The sequence below is a fragment of the Podarcis raffonei genome, chromosome 9, assembly GCF_027172205.1.
Source record: "Podarcis raffonei isolate rPodRaf1 chromosome 9, rPodRaf1.pri, whole genome shotgun sequence".
Lineage (NCBI taxonomy): Eukaryota > Metazoa > Chordata > Lepidosauria > Squamata > Lacertidae > Podarcis > Podarcis raffonei.
In genome coordinates this window covers 79,821,772-79,836,529 of record NC_070610.1, presented here as the reverse complement: position 1 = coordinate 79,836,529, position 14,758 = coordinate 79,821,772, and the positions used below count along the sequence as shown (strand labels likewise).

The 14,758-nt window shown below is 50.0% G+C and overlaps 1 protein-coding gene and 1 long non-coding RNA gene across 4 annotated transcripts in view; one reads left to right on the top strand and one right to left on the bottom strand.

Moving 5' to 3' along the window:
- The window catches only part of LOC128420616 (uncharacterized), a 393,346-nt gene that overhangs the window by 179,665 nt on the left and 198,923 nt on the right, over positions 1–14,758 (bottom strand). The gene's annotated exons all lie outside the window — the stretch shown is intronic.
- Positions 1–14,758, top strand: part of EXOC6B (exocyst complex component 6B) — a 208,320-nt gene that overhangs the window by 87,225 nt on the left and 106,337 nt on the right. For 2 of the 3 annotated variants that reach the window (XM_053402249.1, XM_053402248.1), the window contains exon 7: positions 13,437–13,610. The exons of the other annotated variant lie outside the window; for it this stretch is intronic. In XM_053402249.1, the coding sequence (XP_053258224.1) occupies positions 13,437–13,610 (174 nt within the window). The remainder of the gene's footprint in view (positions 1–13,436; positions 13,611–14,758) is intronic. 3 annotated transcript variants of the gene reach the window in all.

The following is a 14,758-nucleotide window of genomic DNA, read 5'->3' as shown; positions in this document are numbered from 1 at the left end:
TCATCTGGGCCTCTGGCAACAGAGATGGATCCAGAAACACTCACAGGCTATGAACCTGCTCATTGGAAGAAAAAAGAGGCATGCAAACAACTCTTAAAAGGCCTCTACGCTATATAGGGATGTGTGGAATGGGGTTATTCCCCGTTTGTGGTTTAGGGAATTAGAATCCTGAGAGTCACCTAACCTGCTTCCGAAAAGGATGCTATTTGTTTGCAGGCCTGGGTGTCCCTTTGAAGGCAGCCACATCCTCTGTTTTCGAAGGAGTGCATGTAGTGTTTGTTGCAGAGCATGGGGGGAAAGCATATTTGATTGTGGAATGTGGGGCTGATGGCCAGAGTAATGCAGGCTTACCTGGCTTTCTATGCGAAACACTGCTGTTTTCTAGTTTCCTTCAGCATTAGATGTGATTGTCTCTTGGACTCTTACTCGGTTTGCAGAAAGCCACAGAACTGGGGAGGGTGGAAATTGGCATGTTTGTTGTTTGCATGTTTTCGAGGAGGAAAGTGACTAACTTTTCAACCACCCTGGAGAGGAGCAGGGAGGGCTTTCGAAACAGCCCATACTTGATGACCACAAGTGAAGTGCTGTTGCTCTTGACAAACAAGATGCTTGGCTTCGAAGGCGATGCGGAATCCGTCTGCACATGTCCTTGACCCTACATGCAGAGGATGGGCACATGTTCGGCAGGAGTCCTGGTGCACAGCAGAAATATGTATGGGATTCTCAATATGGGGAATTAGGTAAAGGTAAAGGACTCCTAGGGACGTGGGTGGCGCTGTGGGTTAAACCACAGTGGCTTGGGCTTGCCACTGTGGCTTGGGCTTGTCAGAAGGTCGGTGGTTCGAATCCCCGCAATGACGGGGTGAGCTCCCGTTGCTCTGTCCCAGCTCCTGCCAACCTAGCAGTTCGAAAGCACCTCAAAGTGCAAGTAGATAAATAGGTACCGCTCCGGCGGGAAGGTAAATGGCGTTTCCATGCGCTGCTGTGGTTCACCAGAAGCGGCTTAGTCATGCTGGCCACATGACCCGGAAGCTGTACGCCGGCTCCCTCGGCCAATAAGGGACCCCTGACCATTAGGTCCAGTCGTGACTGACTCTGAGGTTGCAGCGCTCATCTCGCTTCCGGGTCATTTGGCCAGCATGACTAAGCCGCTTCTGGTGAACCAGAGCAGCGCACAGAAACGCCGTTTACCTTCCCGCTGGAGCGGTATCTTTTTATCTACTTGTAGTTTGACGTGCTTTTGAACTGCTTGGTGGGCAGGAGCAGGGACCGAGCAATGGGAGCTCACCCCGTCATGGGGATTCAAACCGCCAACCTTCTGATTGGCAAGTCCTAGGCCTTGTGGTTTAACCCACAGAGCCAACTGCGTCCCTCTTTTCCGGGGCTCTAGGGAGGGTGAATTAAGGGCACACCATGGCAAGGAGGAAGGCACCTGTATGTTCTGGAACTGTGTGCTTTGCATAGAGAGCGAGAGTCACTCTGGCTGTGTGGGGATAAGGTTTTCCCAGGGATCTTGTCCTGGTTCCCCTTCGCTCCGGCTTTGTTCATCTTCCTAGTTCCTTGGGAGTCAATGCACTGAGGCAGCCTTAAAATAGGAGCAAGGAGGAGCTCATTAGTACTATCAGGTCTCAAAGCAGACCTATTTCAAGCTTGATAAGGACTAAATAGGTAGCAGCAGTATTTTGCAACACTGTCTTCATAATGTTTTGGAAACATCAGCTTTCTGATTATGTCTAACCATATGTTTTATTTTCTCTTTTGTAAAAGAATTTAGAAATGGCAATAAATACCTAAAAACTTAGGAGGAAAGACTGTAAACTGCCTGGAGCCACTTTCAATAAGCGTTGTTAAGCATGCTGTACATGGAAAAGATTCTAATAATAATACTAATGAAGCTAACTTGAAACAAGATGTTCCATGTTAGCTGCTCACAGTTCAGCATAATTAACTATATAAGTTCCCTTGGTCTTTCTGTGGCACCCTCTCTACTGAATGGAGAATGTGGAATGTTTTTAATCATGCCGTCTGGTATGAGACGATCGTGTAGGATAGAACTGTACACCCATTCTTGAAATAGGGGAGAGGGGTTTTTGCTTTTGTCTTTTTGCAGAACACTAGATTTTCTCCCATGGGTTTCCCACGGCAGAGAGAAGGGGAAAGCAGCTTCTCACAGCCGGGCATAAAAATGTGCCCACAAGCACAATGCTCTCAGCACAGTAATTCACTCAGTCACTCGGTTTAAAAGTGGAAACTCCAGTGTGCAAAGAACTGATCCCCAACGTTTGCTGGCCAGCTAGTAAGAATGTAAGAAGAGCTTACAGGATCAGGCCAGTAGCCTTTCCAGTTCAGCATCCTCTTCTCATACTGGCCAAGCAGGATTCGAGCCCTGTCCCTTCCTTTGGGCTCCGGAAACTGGCACTCAGAAGCATACCAGATGGTGAGGCAGAGCAGTAGCCGTCATGGCTTGTAGCTATCAATATCTTAGGAGCTATCCCTGGCTCCTGTGGGAAGGAGTTCCACAGTTTAACTTTGGAAGGCATTCGCTCAGGTGGACACGCCAAAGTTTCCAGCCAGTGCAACCATGGAATGGGGTAGAATACTTGCTGGGAAGCTTACAGCAAGATGTGGGGAAATGATACGATACACCAAGCTGGAAAAGGCAGGGAGAATTTGAAGGATGAAAGGGAAGTGGTGACAGGTGGATCTGGGGGATTTTTTCTAGCATGGGATTAGCAGGGTAGAACAAAGGAGGCTTTGATAGAATGGGGAGAAGGAAGAGGGGAAGGACAAGCAGCGATGGGCAGGGATGCTTCTGCTGGCTGGTGTCAGGATTCCGTTCTGAAGAATGCAGAAACTAAAAAGGAGAGGGAGCTTGTATAGAGGAACATTAGATTCCACCTAAACATTAGGAAGAACTTCCTGACAGTAAGAGCTGTTCGACAGTGGAATTTGCTGCCAAGGAGTGTGGTGGAGTCTCCTTCTTTGGAGGTCTTTAAGCAGAGGCTTGACAACCATATGTCAGGAGTGCTCTGATGGTGTTTCCTGCTTGGCAGGGGGTTGGACTCGATGGCCCTTGTGGTCTCTTCCAACTCTATGATTCTATGATTCTATGATCTTGGTGGGGTGATCTTAGCCTCAGCCTTCTGAAGAGGTGGCAGATGGGATGTCTGGAAAAGAGGAAGTTCCCCCAGCCTAGAGGACAAATGGGCAGAGCATGGTCAAGGGGCACTTAGCGTTAAGTGCAGATGTGGTAGAAGGGCATGCACTGTCAGTCAGAGATGGGGAACCTGTGGAGACTCTCCAGGTGTTCTTGGACTTCAGCTTCCCTCAGCCCCAGCTGGTGTGGTCAATGGTCAGGGATGATGGGAGTTGTAGTCCAGCAATTTGTGGAGGCCCCCAGAGGTTCCCTGTCCTTCTGTTAATGCATAAGCTCCCACATGCATAAGCTCCTTGGATCTTTGGTCACGGGGTAGGAAAACTCTTGGGTTCCAAATTCAGAGGACACAATATTGGACCAGTTAGACATCACAGCTGCGGAGATTAAGGGTGACTTTTGCAAAAAGAAGCTGTGCTTCCTCAAGCCTTTGGAGTTCTTTGAGAGTGTCAACAGACACGTGGACAGGATGATCTGGTAGCCATTATGTACTCAGACTTCCAAATGCATTTGGACAGAGATCCTCACCAAAGGCTCCTGAGTAAACTTAGCAGTCATCATCATCCATCAACAAAATTTATTATTTATAAAAGTGCCTAATACATACTAGACACTGTGCAAAATAAAAAGCAAACCACAAGCTCCTGCCTGCTAACGCTCTGTCTAAAAACACGAGACAAGAGGAGACAGGAGGCATCGGAGGAAAAGGGGATGTCATGGGATAAGCTGCGGGCTTCTCTTCTTAGTAACTGGTTGAAACAAAGAGTAGGAGATTCTCATAATGGAGGGATGTAAGAAGATGGGAATCCCATGTTGGTGGCAAGGAAAAATCTAGGTGTACAAAAAGGAGAATTCCCGTGGGCCAAGATCCAGGTTTGGGGCATGTACTCTTTGCAACTTAAGCATGTTGGTTCTATGAGGCTGGTTATCCCGTGCCCCAAGCATTTTCAGTGGGGCCTGTGCTTTTTAATTTCTTCCTATATGATCTGGAGTTAGGAATGAGCAGGTGACACCAAACTATGCTGGGGGCAAGAACCAAAAGGGTTTGTGAGGAGCTCTTGAAGATTTTTTGCAGACTGGTGGGTGGGCATTAAAATGGCAAATGCAGTCCAGCGTGAGGAATTGCACTGCGAAGGGGGCGCCTTCCAAGGACTGCCCCTCCATCCCGTGGCATGGGTCTTCCACAAGAGTGCCCTCCTTTTTTAAAAAAGGATCACTGTGTGCTCTCCTTTCATGTGACTTAAGTAGTGCCTGTCACTTAGCAGAATGTATTCAGCCAACCAAGTAGAATTTCAAATGCTGCCAGTGGCCTGGGCATCCTGGAGACCTTATTGGACCCGTGGCGGAGGAGCCCCTGAGAGGGAACGGTGTTATTTTTTATTTTTTTGCTCTGGTTCTAAATAGAACCACAGAACTGAATATGAAACTTTAACCTCTCACCCTCCTGTGAGCAGCTACATAAAAATAGCATACTATGCAGTCAGTCACAATTGCTGGCACACGTGATAATAGTGGCAAGAGTTGGGGAGAATGAATAATACTCCGACCTTGACAAAAAAGGTCCAGTTTGTTTATGCAGTTCCATCAAAGCTTGCAAATTATGCAAGGATTAATGAAGGAACACTGTGCTTTACTAGAAAAGAAAAGCACATTGAACAGTGAGGGATATTCTTTGCCTGTTTCGCTTATTATAGTCCTGAAATTAACTGCAGCTTTATCTTTAGTGCCGCTGGTTTTTTCTTCTTAATACAGTCTTTAAAGAGTGTGCAGCCCCCCCCTTTCTTGGAAGGGACGCAATATCTGGCGCTGTTGTGGCCAGGTGGGGAGAGACTTCATCAAGCCCTGCCCATGCCCTCCAACTTGTCTTATAATGAAATGTACCGTATTTTTCTGTGTATTAGATGAGATTTTTCGACTCAGGAATTGTGTCACAAAACTCGGGTCGTCCAGTACACGGATAGTGGCATGGGGGGGGGGGAGAAGGAGTAGTGGCGCGCCCACCAGCCAGCTGATTGGCAGGAGCGCAACTCCCCCCAATGCCGCAGCGAGCGGGAAACAATCCCGGGAGTGTTTCCTGCCCGCAGCTGCGTGGGGGGAGAAGCTCAATAACTTTGGGCCATCTCCCCTCATTTGCTTAAAATTGAGTCTGCAAAAATAGGGGGGGGGAGTCTTATATGTGGGGGCATCTTATAGAGGGAAAAATTTGGTATCTCTGGATCCATTCCCCCAACAGACATGAGAGACACCCTCCGCCACACATGAACCCCAAACAGTCTAAGCCTCATCTATTCCATCAGGCCATAGCAGAGACAGGACTGGAAGACAGACACTCCATCAGCCGAGGGACCAGCATCTTCTGGCTCCTTCTATCCGGGAGCACCTTCCACCCCACCTGGTGATTAGTTCTGTATCAAAGAACGAGTGGCATCCTTTCCCCTCCTCCTTTCCAAGCCCTTTTCCCTCTTGTGTCATGCCTCTTAGACTCTGAGGGCAGAGACTGTCCTATTTATATTTATCAACCACTCCAGGAGCCACTTTTCGATGGGAAAACATGATTATAAAATATTTTAAGTACAATGGTATTATGGATTGGGAGCATCAACCCCCCCCCCCCCTGATCACCAGATAATAGTCCCTGATAGTCCAGATGCGTGGCTGGATTTTAGTTAAAACTTGAGCCAGGAGCCATGTCAGTGTGCTGAGTTTACACCTTGCCTTCATAATACCCCTCTTATCTGATCTTGGAAGGATTTTATAACTTTCAAATGCGTCTCTGGCAGAGGCCCAACAGCACTGTCGTTTTTTATTAACTTTCTCCTCTCTCCTCTGCAGCCAGCCTGCTTTCTGTAATATTGTTTTAAGGAATATGTATTCCATTGCAAGGGATATTGTGAAACGGTATTTTAAAGTTCTGCGTCTCAGTCCATTAGAGGGCTCTATAAAACAATTGTGGCAGCGGCAGACTCTCAGGAACTAATCAAAACCACCGATGAGAGCTACGGAGAGCCTTCAGCCCTAATAAATCTTCCTCGTCCTCCAGGGCTGCCGTGCCTTATCTCTGGGCTCATCAGGAAAGGGCCAATTAGCTGCCCAGATTGAGAGTAAACGCTCTCTGTGTGTGCTGGGGGGGGGGGGGGACTTCAGCGTGTGGAAGTGACAGGAGAGCGGAGACATTTGCTTGCACTCAGCGCTGCAATAAACCAGGAGTCCTTCCGGCACTGCTTGTTAAGGCCGTTTCTTCTGGTGAGAGATCAGAAAAAGAGAATAACGGAAGGAGCTGGTGGCAGCTTTTGATCAGGGGGTCCAGTTGGGAGCCCAGCAGCCAAGCGCGGCAGGGAGAGTTGGTGGTGGCAGCAGCAGCAGCGCACATCACAAGACCCGGCGCAGCTCATGCATGGTGAAACAGGCAGTGTTAAAGCAACGTCTCTGCTGCACAATCCAGAGACAGCCATCTGCAAGCGGGTGACTTGTAGCAGAATGGTTAAGGGAGTGGAACTTTTTGTCCCCAAACCCCATTCACCCCACACTTTCATGGCCTGGTTTCAGCACTACCCAGATTCAGAGAGCTCCTGCCTGCTTCCCCCAATGGGCTCCAGATATTTGGATCCTTCTCAGCTGGTTTGGGGGGGGGCATGGCAAGAGGCAGGCTGGCAGGTTTCAGCAACATACCCTTATTTTTTTTTATTCACCCCTAAGGTAAAGGTAAAGGTAAAGGGACCCCTGACCATTAGGTCCAGTTGTGGCCGACTCTGGGGTTGCGGTGCTCATCTCGCTTTATTGGCCGAGGGAGCCGGCGTACAGCTTCCGGGTCATGTGGCCAGTATGACTAAGCCGCTTCTGGTGAACCAGAGCAGCGCACGGAAACACCGTTTACCTTCCCGCCGGAGTGGTACCTATTCATCTACTTGCACTTTGATCTGCTTTCGAACTGCTAGGTTGGCAGGAGCAGGGACTGAGCAACTGGAGCTCATCCCGTCGCGGGGATTCGAACCGCCGACCTTCTGATCAGCAAGTCCTAGGCTCTGTGGTTTTACCCACAGCTCTACCCGTGTCCCTTCACCCCTAAAACTGAGTCTAAAAAAGCTCCTGCTTTTGCCCTCTTCTTTTGAGAGCACTGGGAGCTGCCTCTGAACGCCACGCTGCTCAAGTTAGTGCTGCCAGCCCGGAAGATGCCTCCAGCCAGGGAGTGCTTTGGGCTCTTGGAGGATCGCTTTAGCTCACCGTGTTGGGGGTTCAACCCTGGGGCCTGATGCCTGCAAGCCATGTGAATGGCATCCCCCCACCCAGTGCTGTGTCTTATACTCCCAGACTAGGACTGACCCTCGGCTGGCCTTGCGAGGGAATGGAAAGAGCCGTAAACGGAGGGGATGGGAGGTACGTGGCCCAGGCACCTTTTGGCGTTATTGCTCAAGGTGCTGGAACCAGACAGGGCTCTCTCGACACCCTCCGCTTGCAGAGGACAATAAAAGGGGTGGGGTGTGGGGTTTGCTCCAGATTGATTGCCCCTCTGTGAGATGGCTGCTTTTACCCAATAGTTGAAAAGGAAAAGGGCTGCCTTTCATGTAAACCACACCAAAAGGTAAAGGTTTTCTGGTCCTCCTCCCTCCCGAGGTTCCTCTGATTTCGGGGGGGGGGGGGGAGTGGAGCATCGCCGGGCTTTGATGTGGCTTCCAAGTGTGCCTCTCCATTGGGCGCCTGGCAGATGCCTTTATGCGAAACAGAACGCGGAGAATCGAAATGTGCCGGCCGGGCAGGTCATTTTTCTTTCTTTATGTGCAGTGTCAATTACAGTGCAGAGAGCTTCCTTCCCAAATCCATAACGGTAAAGGGCTTGGGTGGGGGTGTGGGGGTCCTTCGTGGCTGAGCGGCACACCTCCGCTAGCCTTTTCCTTCTGGGCTGAGATCTTGCAGGAGGGGAAACTGAACCCCTGGTAATTCCATCCAAATTGGAGGAGCTAACAGCGCCTGCCTCCCTGCCTGCCCGCCTTTGCTTAGAGACTGGGTTGTTCTGTGCAGTTTCATCTACTTAGCTGGGGCTCTGGAATCTCCTCCCAGGGAGCTTTTCCAGAAATGGCTGTGGGGGAATCTGTCGCCTGGTCTCAGTTAGGAGGGCACAAACCATGAGTTGTGCAGGGAAGTCTTCTCTTGGAGGGAGACGATATGGCGGGCTGCTTGGCGCCTGGGGCTTGGTCATGAGGAGGTGGAGAGGTTAATCATGGGGCGCTCACATTCTATGGGACTTAGTCACTTGGGTTCCAGGATGGCAGAAAGGAAGGGTGCAAGTGGAAGAAAATAACCCTCTGACTGTCAGATTGAGGGAACACATGGAGAAAGGCTGGTTAGTGATTGACATCCTGGTCCCTCTAGGTCAGGCATGAGCAAACTTGGCCCTCCAGATGTTTTGGGACTACAGCTCCCATCATCCCTAGCTAATAGGACCAGTGGTCAGGGAGGCTGGGAATTGTAGTCCCAAAACATCTAGAGGACCAAGTTTGGCCATGCCAGCTCTAGCTAGTAAAACTTATCCTGGTTCTTCCCCCTTCTCTTCTACAATCCACAACTAGGTCCTGTTGAGATTTAGGCTTTCAGCGCCTTTCTCCCTCCGCAGAGGCAGGGCACCTATTAGGATGGTGTGTCCCTCGAGCCTGATGGATCCGATGGGTTTCCGGACAGCTCTGGGGGGTTTTCAGGCTGATACGACTGGTGTTCCTGTCTAAGCCCTGGTCGATCTTTGGAGCATCCATATGGCTTGGGCTGTTAACCCAATCGCCCCTGAGTGCCCGCTCCTGCCTCATGGAGCCCGTTTGGCCTCCTCCATGAGAGGTCCAAAGGGTGGCAACAGGAGAACAGGCCTTTCCTGTGGTGGCCCCCCTGTTTGTGGTACCTTTGTTGCATATCTTTAAATACCACACAAGCTTTTCCTCTTCTCCCATGCCTTTGGCTAAAAAGCAATCTATGACCTTTCAAACTGTGTGTGACGGGGTTATTGCTTGTTCTTATGCTGCATATCATTGTGTTTTCCTCTTTTTTCTCTGTGGTCTTAGGCTGAAGGAAGGTATGGAAACTAACTAATAAGTTTAGACCTGGGCTTTCCAATGTCTGAATGAGGGGAAATAATGTAGAAGACAGAACTTGGTGAAAAACGATTCCTAGGGCACAGGGACGCTCAAGGGTTCTTAGGTCTGCATTTTTAACTGAACCAACAATTTGTCTTTTCTGGACTTGCCTGGGGATCTGAACAAAGTTCTCTGAATTTTGCAAAAACAGTTCTTGGCTCTGAAAAAGGTAGCAAAATGCATATGAAATGCATATTTTGCAGCATTATAGTTTCATCGTGGTATAAAAATCTTGCTAAATAAAATAACAGCAATAAGTACACAATAAAAAACTCTAAGCAGTTTACATAAAGTAGTATAAAATATTCATTAAAATAGCAATAAAAACAGACCTTAAAAACAGACATAATAAAATTATCAAAATATTGATAAACTCACGGGTTTTAAAAAATAAACTTACATAATAAAATTACGTGCTTATGTAGGCTGCCCTGAACAAAAAACTTTTAAGCAGGCATCAAACATTTCATTGGGCATTTTATATCTGAGTTTCATGTAACCTTGTATTGCTTTGGCAACAAAGAACAATAAGAAATATGTTTTTTTTTAAATAAAAAACTCTGAATTTAAAATATCTTTAAAGATAATTTGAATTACCCTGGATATATTTTTTTAATGCAGTTTTGAAATCTCTTAATAGCAATAAAGTTACAGTTGCCCATCTATATAGTCTAACACTTTAACTCCAAAGCATTTTGGTCTGCAATGTGCACTTAAGCAGGAAAAATAATTGCAGAACGATATGGAAACATAATGGAAAAGAGATGCGTATGCAGAACTGACCTGTCCAACTCTCAAGGAGGATAGTGAGCAACTCGCTTTGGGTGCTCTGACCAGCTGTGCACTGGCAGCAAACTTTCCCCAAGTGCTTCTGACTTTCGGAAAACTGAAATATCATTGGGGCTGATGAAGCTGTGAGCTGAGGTGCAAGTTGTGAATGCTGCGCTTAGAAGTTTGCCCGAGTCGCTTGAGTCTCAGAAGAAGGAACACAGGCCGGATTGAGAAGGCGATTGGGCCAGATCCAGCCTCCGGGCCTGAGGTTGCCTACCCATGCCAAAGACCCTTCTGGTTCGCCCCTAATCGAGAGCACTTCAATTTTAGGATGTTTCTGAAAACATCATAAAATTATGTGCGTGTGACTGTGGTGGTGCTGGTGGAGGTTGGGCCATTCCTAAATACTGGAGGGTGAGGAACCCTGACCTGAGCAGGTTTAGGGTGAGGTGCACTGATTTCCTTCAAAACGTTTGGAAGAGTGCAGCCTATAGGATGCCCTTTGCACATTGCTATTGTTGTTGTCATCCATTGATTGCATCTGGGGTGCTGCAGAGGAGCTCAAGCAATGAGGACAGACTCTGCCCCAAGGAGGTTACACAGTCTGAATATTGGCAGCAATGCCGGGAATGGCAATGGGAGGGCAGGAAGAAGCAAGAGTCGTGAGCAGGGGGTTGGGATGTCGTTGGGAGTTTCATTTTAGGTCGGGGATGAGAGCAGAAGGGAGACGGCCGAGGTTCATAGAATCATAGAATTGTAGAGTTGAAAGAGGCCCTGAGAGTCACCCAGTCCAACCCTTTATTTATTCATTGAATACAGTCAAAGCTCAGTTGTCAAATGCAATCCATTCCGGAAGACCGTTCGGCTTCCAAAACGTTCAACAACCGAGGCACGGCTTCCGATTGGTTGCAAGAGCTTCTTGCACTCAAGTGGAAGCTACGTCGGACGTTTGGGTTCTGAAAAACATTCAAAAACCAGGGTATTTGCTTCTGGGGTTTTGGCATTCATGAGCCGAAATGTACGATAACGGAGGCTTTCAGAAACCGAGGACGTCTGCAGCTGGAGTGCCACCACATCAAAGACCCCGTCCCTGCCCACAGCACAGTGCGCCTGCCCCTTTGGCGGGGCCAGAAGAAGGGCCTCCCCTGCAGATGTGAGCCCAGGGTCAGGCGGGTGTCGGGAGAGTTGCTCCTCCGGGTACCTGGGTCCCAAGTTGCTCAGGGCTCTGAGCACCCATGTCCTCTCCCTGAATTGGACCTGGGGATGTGCAGTGCCAGGGCAGAGCCTTGTGGCACTGCTGGGAGAGAGGGCAACATGGAGGGGTAGTGAAGGAGAACCGAGAGATGCTCTTGAGAGCAGGAGGGGCTTGGGTGGTGACAGAATCGAAGGATGCAGGAGGCAGTGGGGCCAGGAAGGTAAGATGGAGAGAGGCTGCTCAGAGCTCCAGGGGCAAGGGCAGCCCTGATTTTTGGCAGGGCAGAAGGACCCCTGTCTGGGTGGACTTGAGTGTGTGTCTTGCATAAAGGGGGAACTGGTTGCAGGAGAGCCTGCTGCCTTTTGCCACTAGAGGTCAGAGCTGTGCCGTGGCACAAGGGACTTGGCTGTCCAGGGTCCCGCACGGTCTCTTCATCTGGACTGGACGTGTTTTCGCACTGACTTTGACCTCTGAGAATGCCGTTAGATTTCGGGCAGACTTCCAGGCGGAGTTTGGGAACGCTTAAGTCCTCTTTGACTTCAGTGCGACTCCAGTGTGTGGAACAGCTAAAGATTTGTCTTCATTAGTACCTTGCAGTGAAAGCTCTCATGCCCCCCTCCCTTTGCACCCTGGGTGATTTCGCCCTGATCTTGTGGCTGTTGGTTATTTCTGTGGGTTTGCAGGAACCTGCTTGCACCCACCCACATACTATCAAAAGCTGCTTCATTCTCCTCATATGAGAACATTTTACTGTGACGATCCTGGTGCGATGAAGGCGTCAGTGGGGTTCCAAGGCCTGCAAAACCTCTAGTCTGTTCAAAGATGCTCATTTTGCTTTTGTAGTCCTCACACTTTACTCCGCCTGCCCTGTTCCAGGGGCAGTACTTTGATCAACAGGAGGAGAGATTTGCTCCTGCCTCTGACCCCTTGAGGGTTTTATGCTGTGTGGTTGCAAGGGACTGCTTGGTCTTCTTGCCTCCAAGCTGTGCCATCTCCTCTGGCTGTGGCTGAATGACACCTGCTCCCTTTGCATGGGGAATCCTTTGCTCCCTTGCCCTGGGAGGGCTGCTGGGATTGCAGCCGGTCCTCCTTGCTCTGGTCATGCCCACTCTGTTCCCATTTTGGAGAGCAGGGCATCAGGGCGGGAGGGAGGGCCCTGTGTGGGATGGGGTGGTCAGCAGCGGAGTCCTGGACCCTCAAGGCCCCTTGCAACCATTGGATTCCTGCGGGCACAGCTTTAAGTCTCTCCCTCCCACTGCCCTCTCCCTGTACAGCATCCTAAAGTGCAGCGCTGCAGCCAGCTGTTTCAGATGTGAGTGAAGAATGGGGCTTGCCCCCTTCGGCTCCCTCCAAGCTGGGCTTTTGAAGACTGTCTCTGCATCCTAATCCCCTTCCAGTCACATCTATATAGACTCTGTCAGTACACACATGCACATTTGAGGCTGGTGGATTTTCCTTTCTGTCATGGATATGGTGTTATCTAACGAGAAAATCCCTGCTCCCTTTCAGGCTGTCAGTTGAGCTGCAGAGCTCAATGGCATGTTTCTCCTCCATTAAAAAATGAAAGAAGGAAAGTCATGAAATTTCCCACCCCCACAGCTGCTTGCAGGCTTCTCCTTCCCCAACTTGTCCTGGGCTTCCTACAGATTAAAACATTAGGATTACGAACTAATTTGGGGAAACGGGAGGAGGGGGAGGGCCTTGTCCTGCCAGGTTGCCCCCCCCGTCAGGCTGAGCCTTTGGGGTAATCCTGATCTGAGCATCTTGGCGGAATACATTTTGCAGACGGCGTCAATCAACTGCGCGCAATTCAGATTTCCCAGGGTGCTGCGGGAAGAATGCTTCCATGGATCTCTGGGGTCCAGATGTGGGAGGCTTTTACTGACATGGGATGAAAAGGGGAACACATCCAAAAGCAAAGTAACTCTTGGTCCTTAATGCATCCGGTGACAGCTGCCACATGGCTGCCGGGCCATCCTCAAGGCAGCTGGCTGTAAACCGATCAGTCTGGCCAAGGCGCTGGGCTTAGGATGATGATTTGTGGAAGGAGGCGCCATTGATGCAACGGCACAACCTCCCGGGCGGGTTAGAAATGGTAGGTAAATGCAGGAGTTGGTTGCGTGGCGTTTGGGGCACAAGCATCCCTTCTGAAATAAGATGGCAGCAGGACTTAATTTCCCCAAATGTTTGTGCTTTTTAGGCCCAGCAGCAAAGGAACCTGGGCAACGTTGTGTCTCAGCCCTCGAAAGCTGGTGGTCGGCGGTTCAAGAAGGATGCTTCTGCAGGATCGGAGCCAGAGGTCAAAAGCACGAGCCCAACGTCCGAGCAGGACTCTGGGATCTTGGATGTCGAAGATGAAGAGGAGGATGAGGAGGCAAGTGCCTGCCAAGCGGAGGTGGGGTTGCCACGTGGGAGGAGAGGAGCCATCCCCTCGCACCTGGGGTGTGTGGGCCCCCAGGGTGCGCCTTGGGTGGCTGTCAGTGCCAGGCTGATAAACCGGCTCTTTGTGCCCCCTGGACATTCAAGGTTTATTGGTGAGCACTTTGGTTCCAAGAGGGAAGCAGCCCCTTCCTTCTCTCCCTGCCCCCCCCATGTCAGTTGCCCCCTGTTCCCGTTGCAGCCTGACAGCTGCAATCTCTCAGACAGCCAGAAGATGGCTGGGGGGACTCCCCTTTCAGGGCAAAGGAAGACCCTTCTCTTTCCAGAGTCAACCCATGGTATTTGGTATTTTTTGAAGAAAATGAATGGAAAACCAAGGGATCTATACATATGTGCTTGTCCAGAGTGTAAAACTTAAGTCTCCGTAAAGTTACCCTGCTTTTAAAAATCTGTTCTCTGTACCGAGCCTCAGTTTCCAGGTTGCTGCAGAGCTGAGGTGCCTCACCCAGAGCCCTGTACAGATAAGGATAGACCCCATGGCGGGGTGGAGAGCTAGGTCTGGCTGGTGGGTCAGATCCTTCCCTACCCCTTGCAGGCCAACTCCGAAAAGCAGATGGGAACCCTCACAGGTCAGTCCCCTGATGTCACAGAGGCACCAGATGATTGGCACCTGCCATCGTTCAGCGGAAGTCTCACGGACCACTGATTAGTGGTTACAGCAGCCTCCTTTGAAGATGCACTTTCTGTAGCAGCCAGCTGATTGATGCCTTCAAAGAGGGTTGTTGTAATTCTACAGGGAGCCTCCCCCGCCACCCGCTGAAGGGTCTGCTGAGGGGAAAGTGCTCCTGAAAAGAGGACAGCTTCTCCCCTCTTCAGAAAACTGGTTTGGATTCAAAGCATTTTCTCCAGCAGGGGGGGAGGAGGAGGAGGAAGAGAGGCATAGGGACGGATTGGCTGTGGTGCAGCGAATCTAGGAGGAATCAATTGCCAGGTGGAGAAAGGTCTGACTGAGACTGGACAGCAGTGGAAATGTGTGGGTGCTGTTGCATTTGAGGAAGGCAGAGCCATGCGGCCACTGGGAAGCCATTAATCAGAAGAACCGCCACTTGACCCATTGCAGGAGGTTGAACTAGATGACCCTTT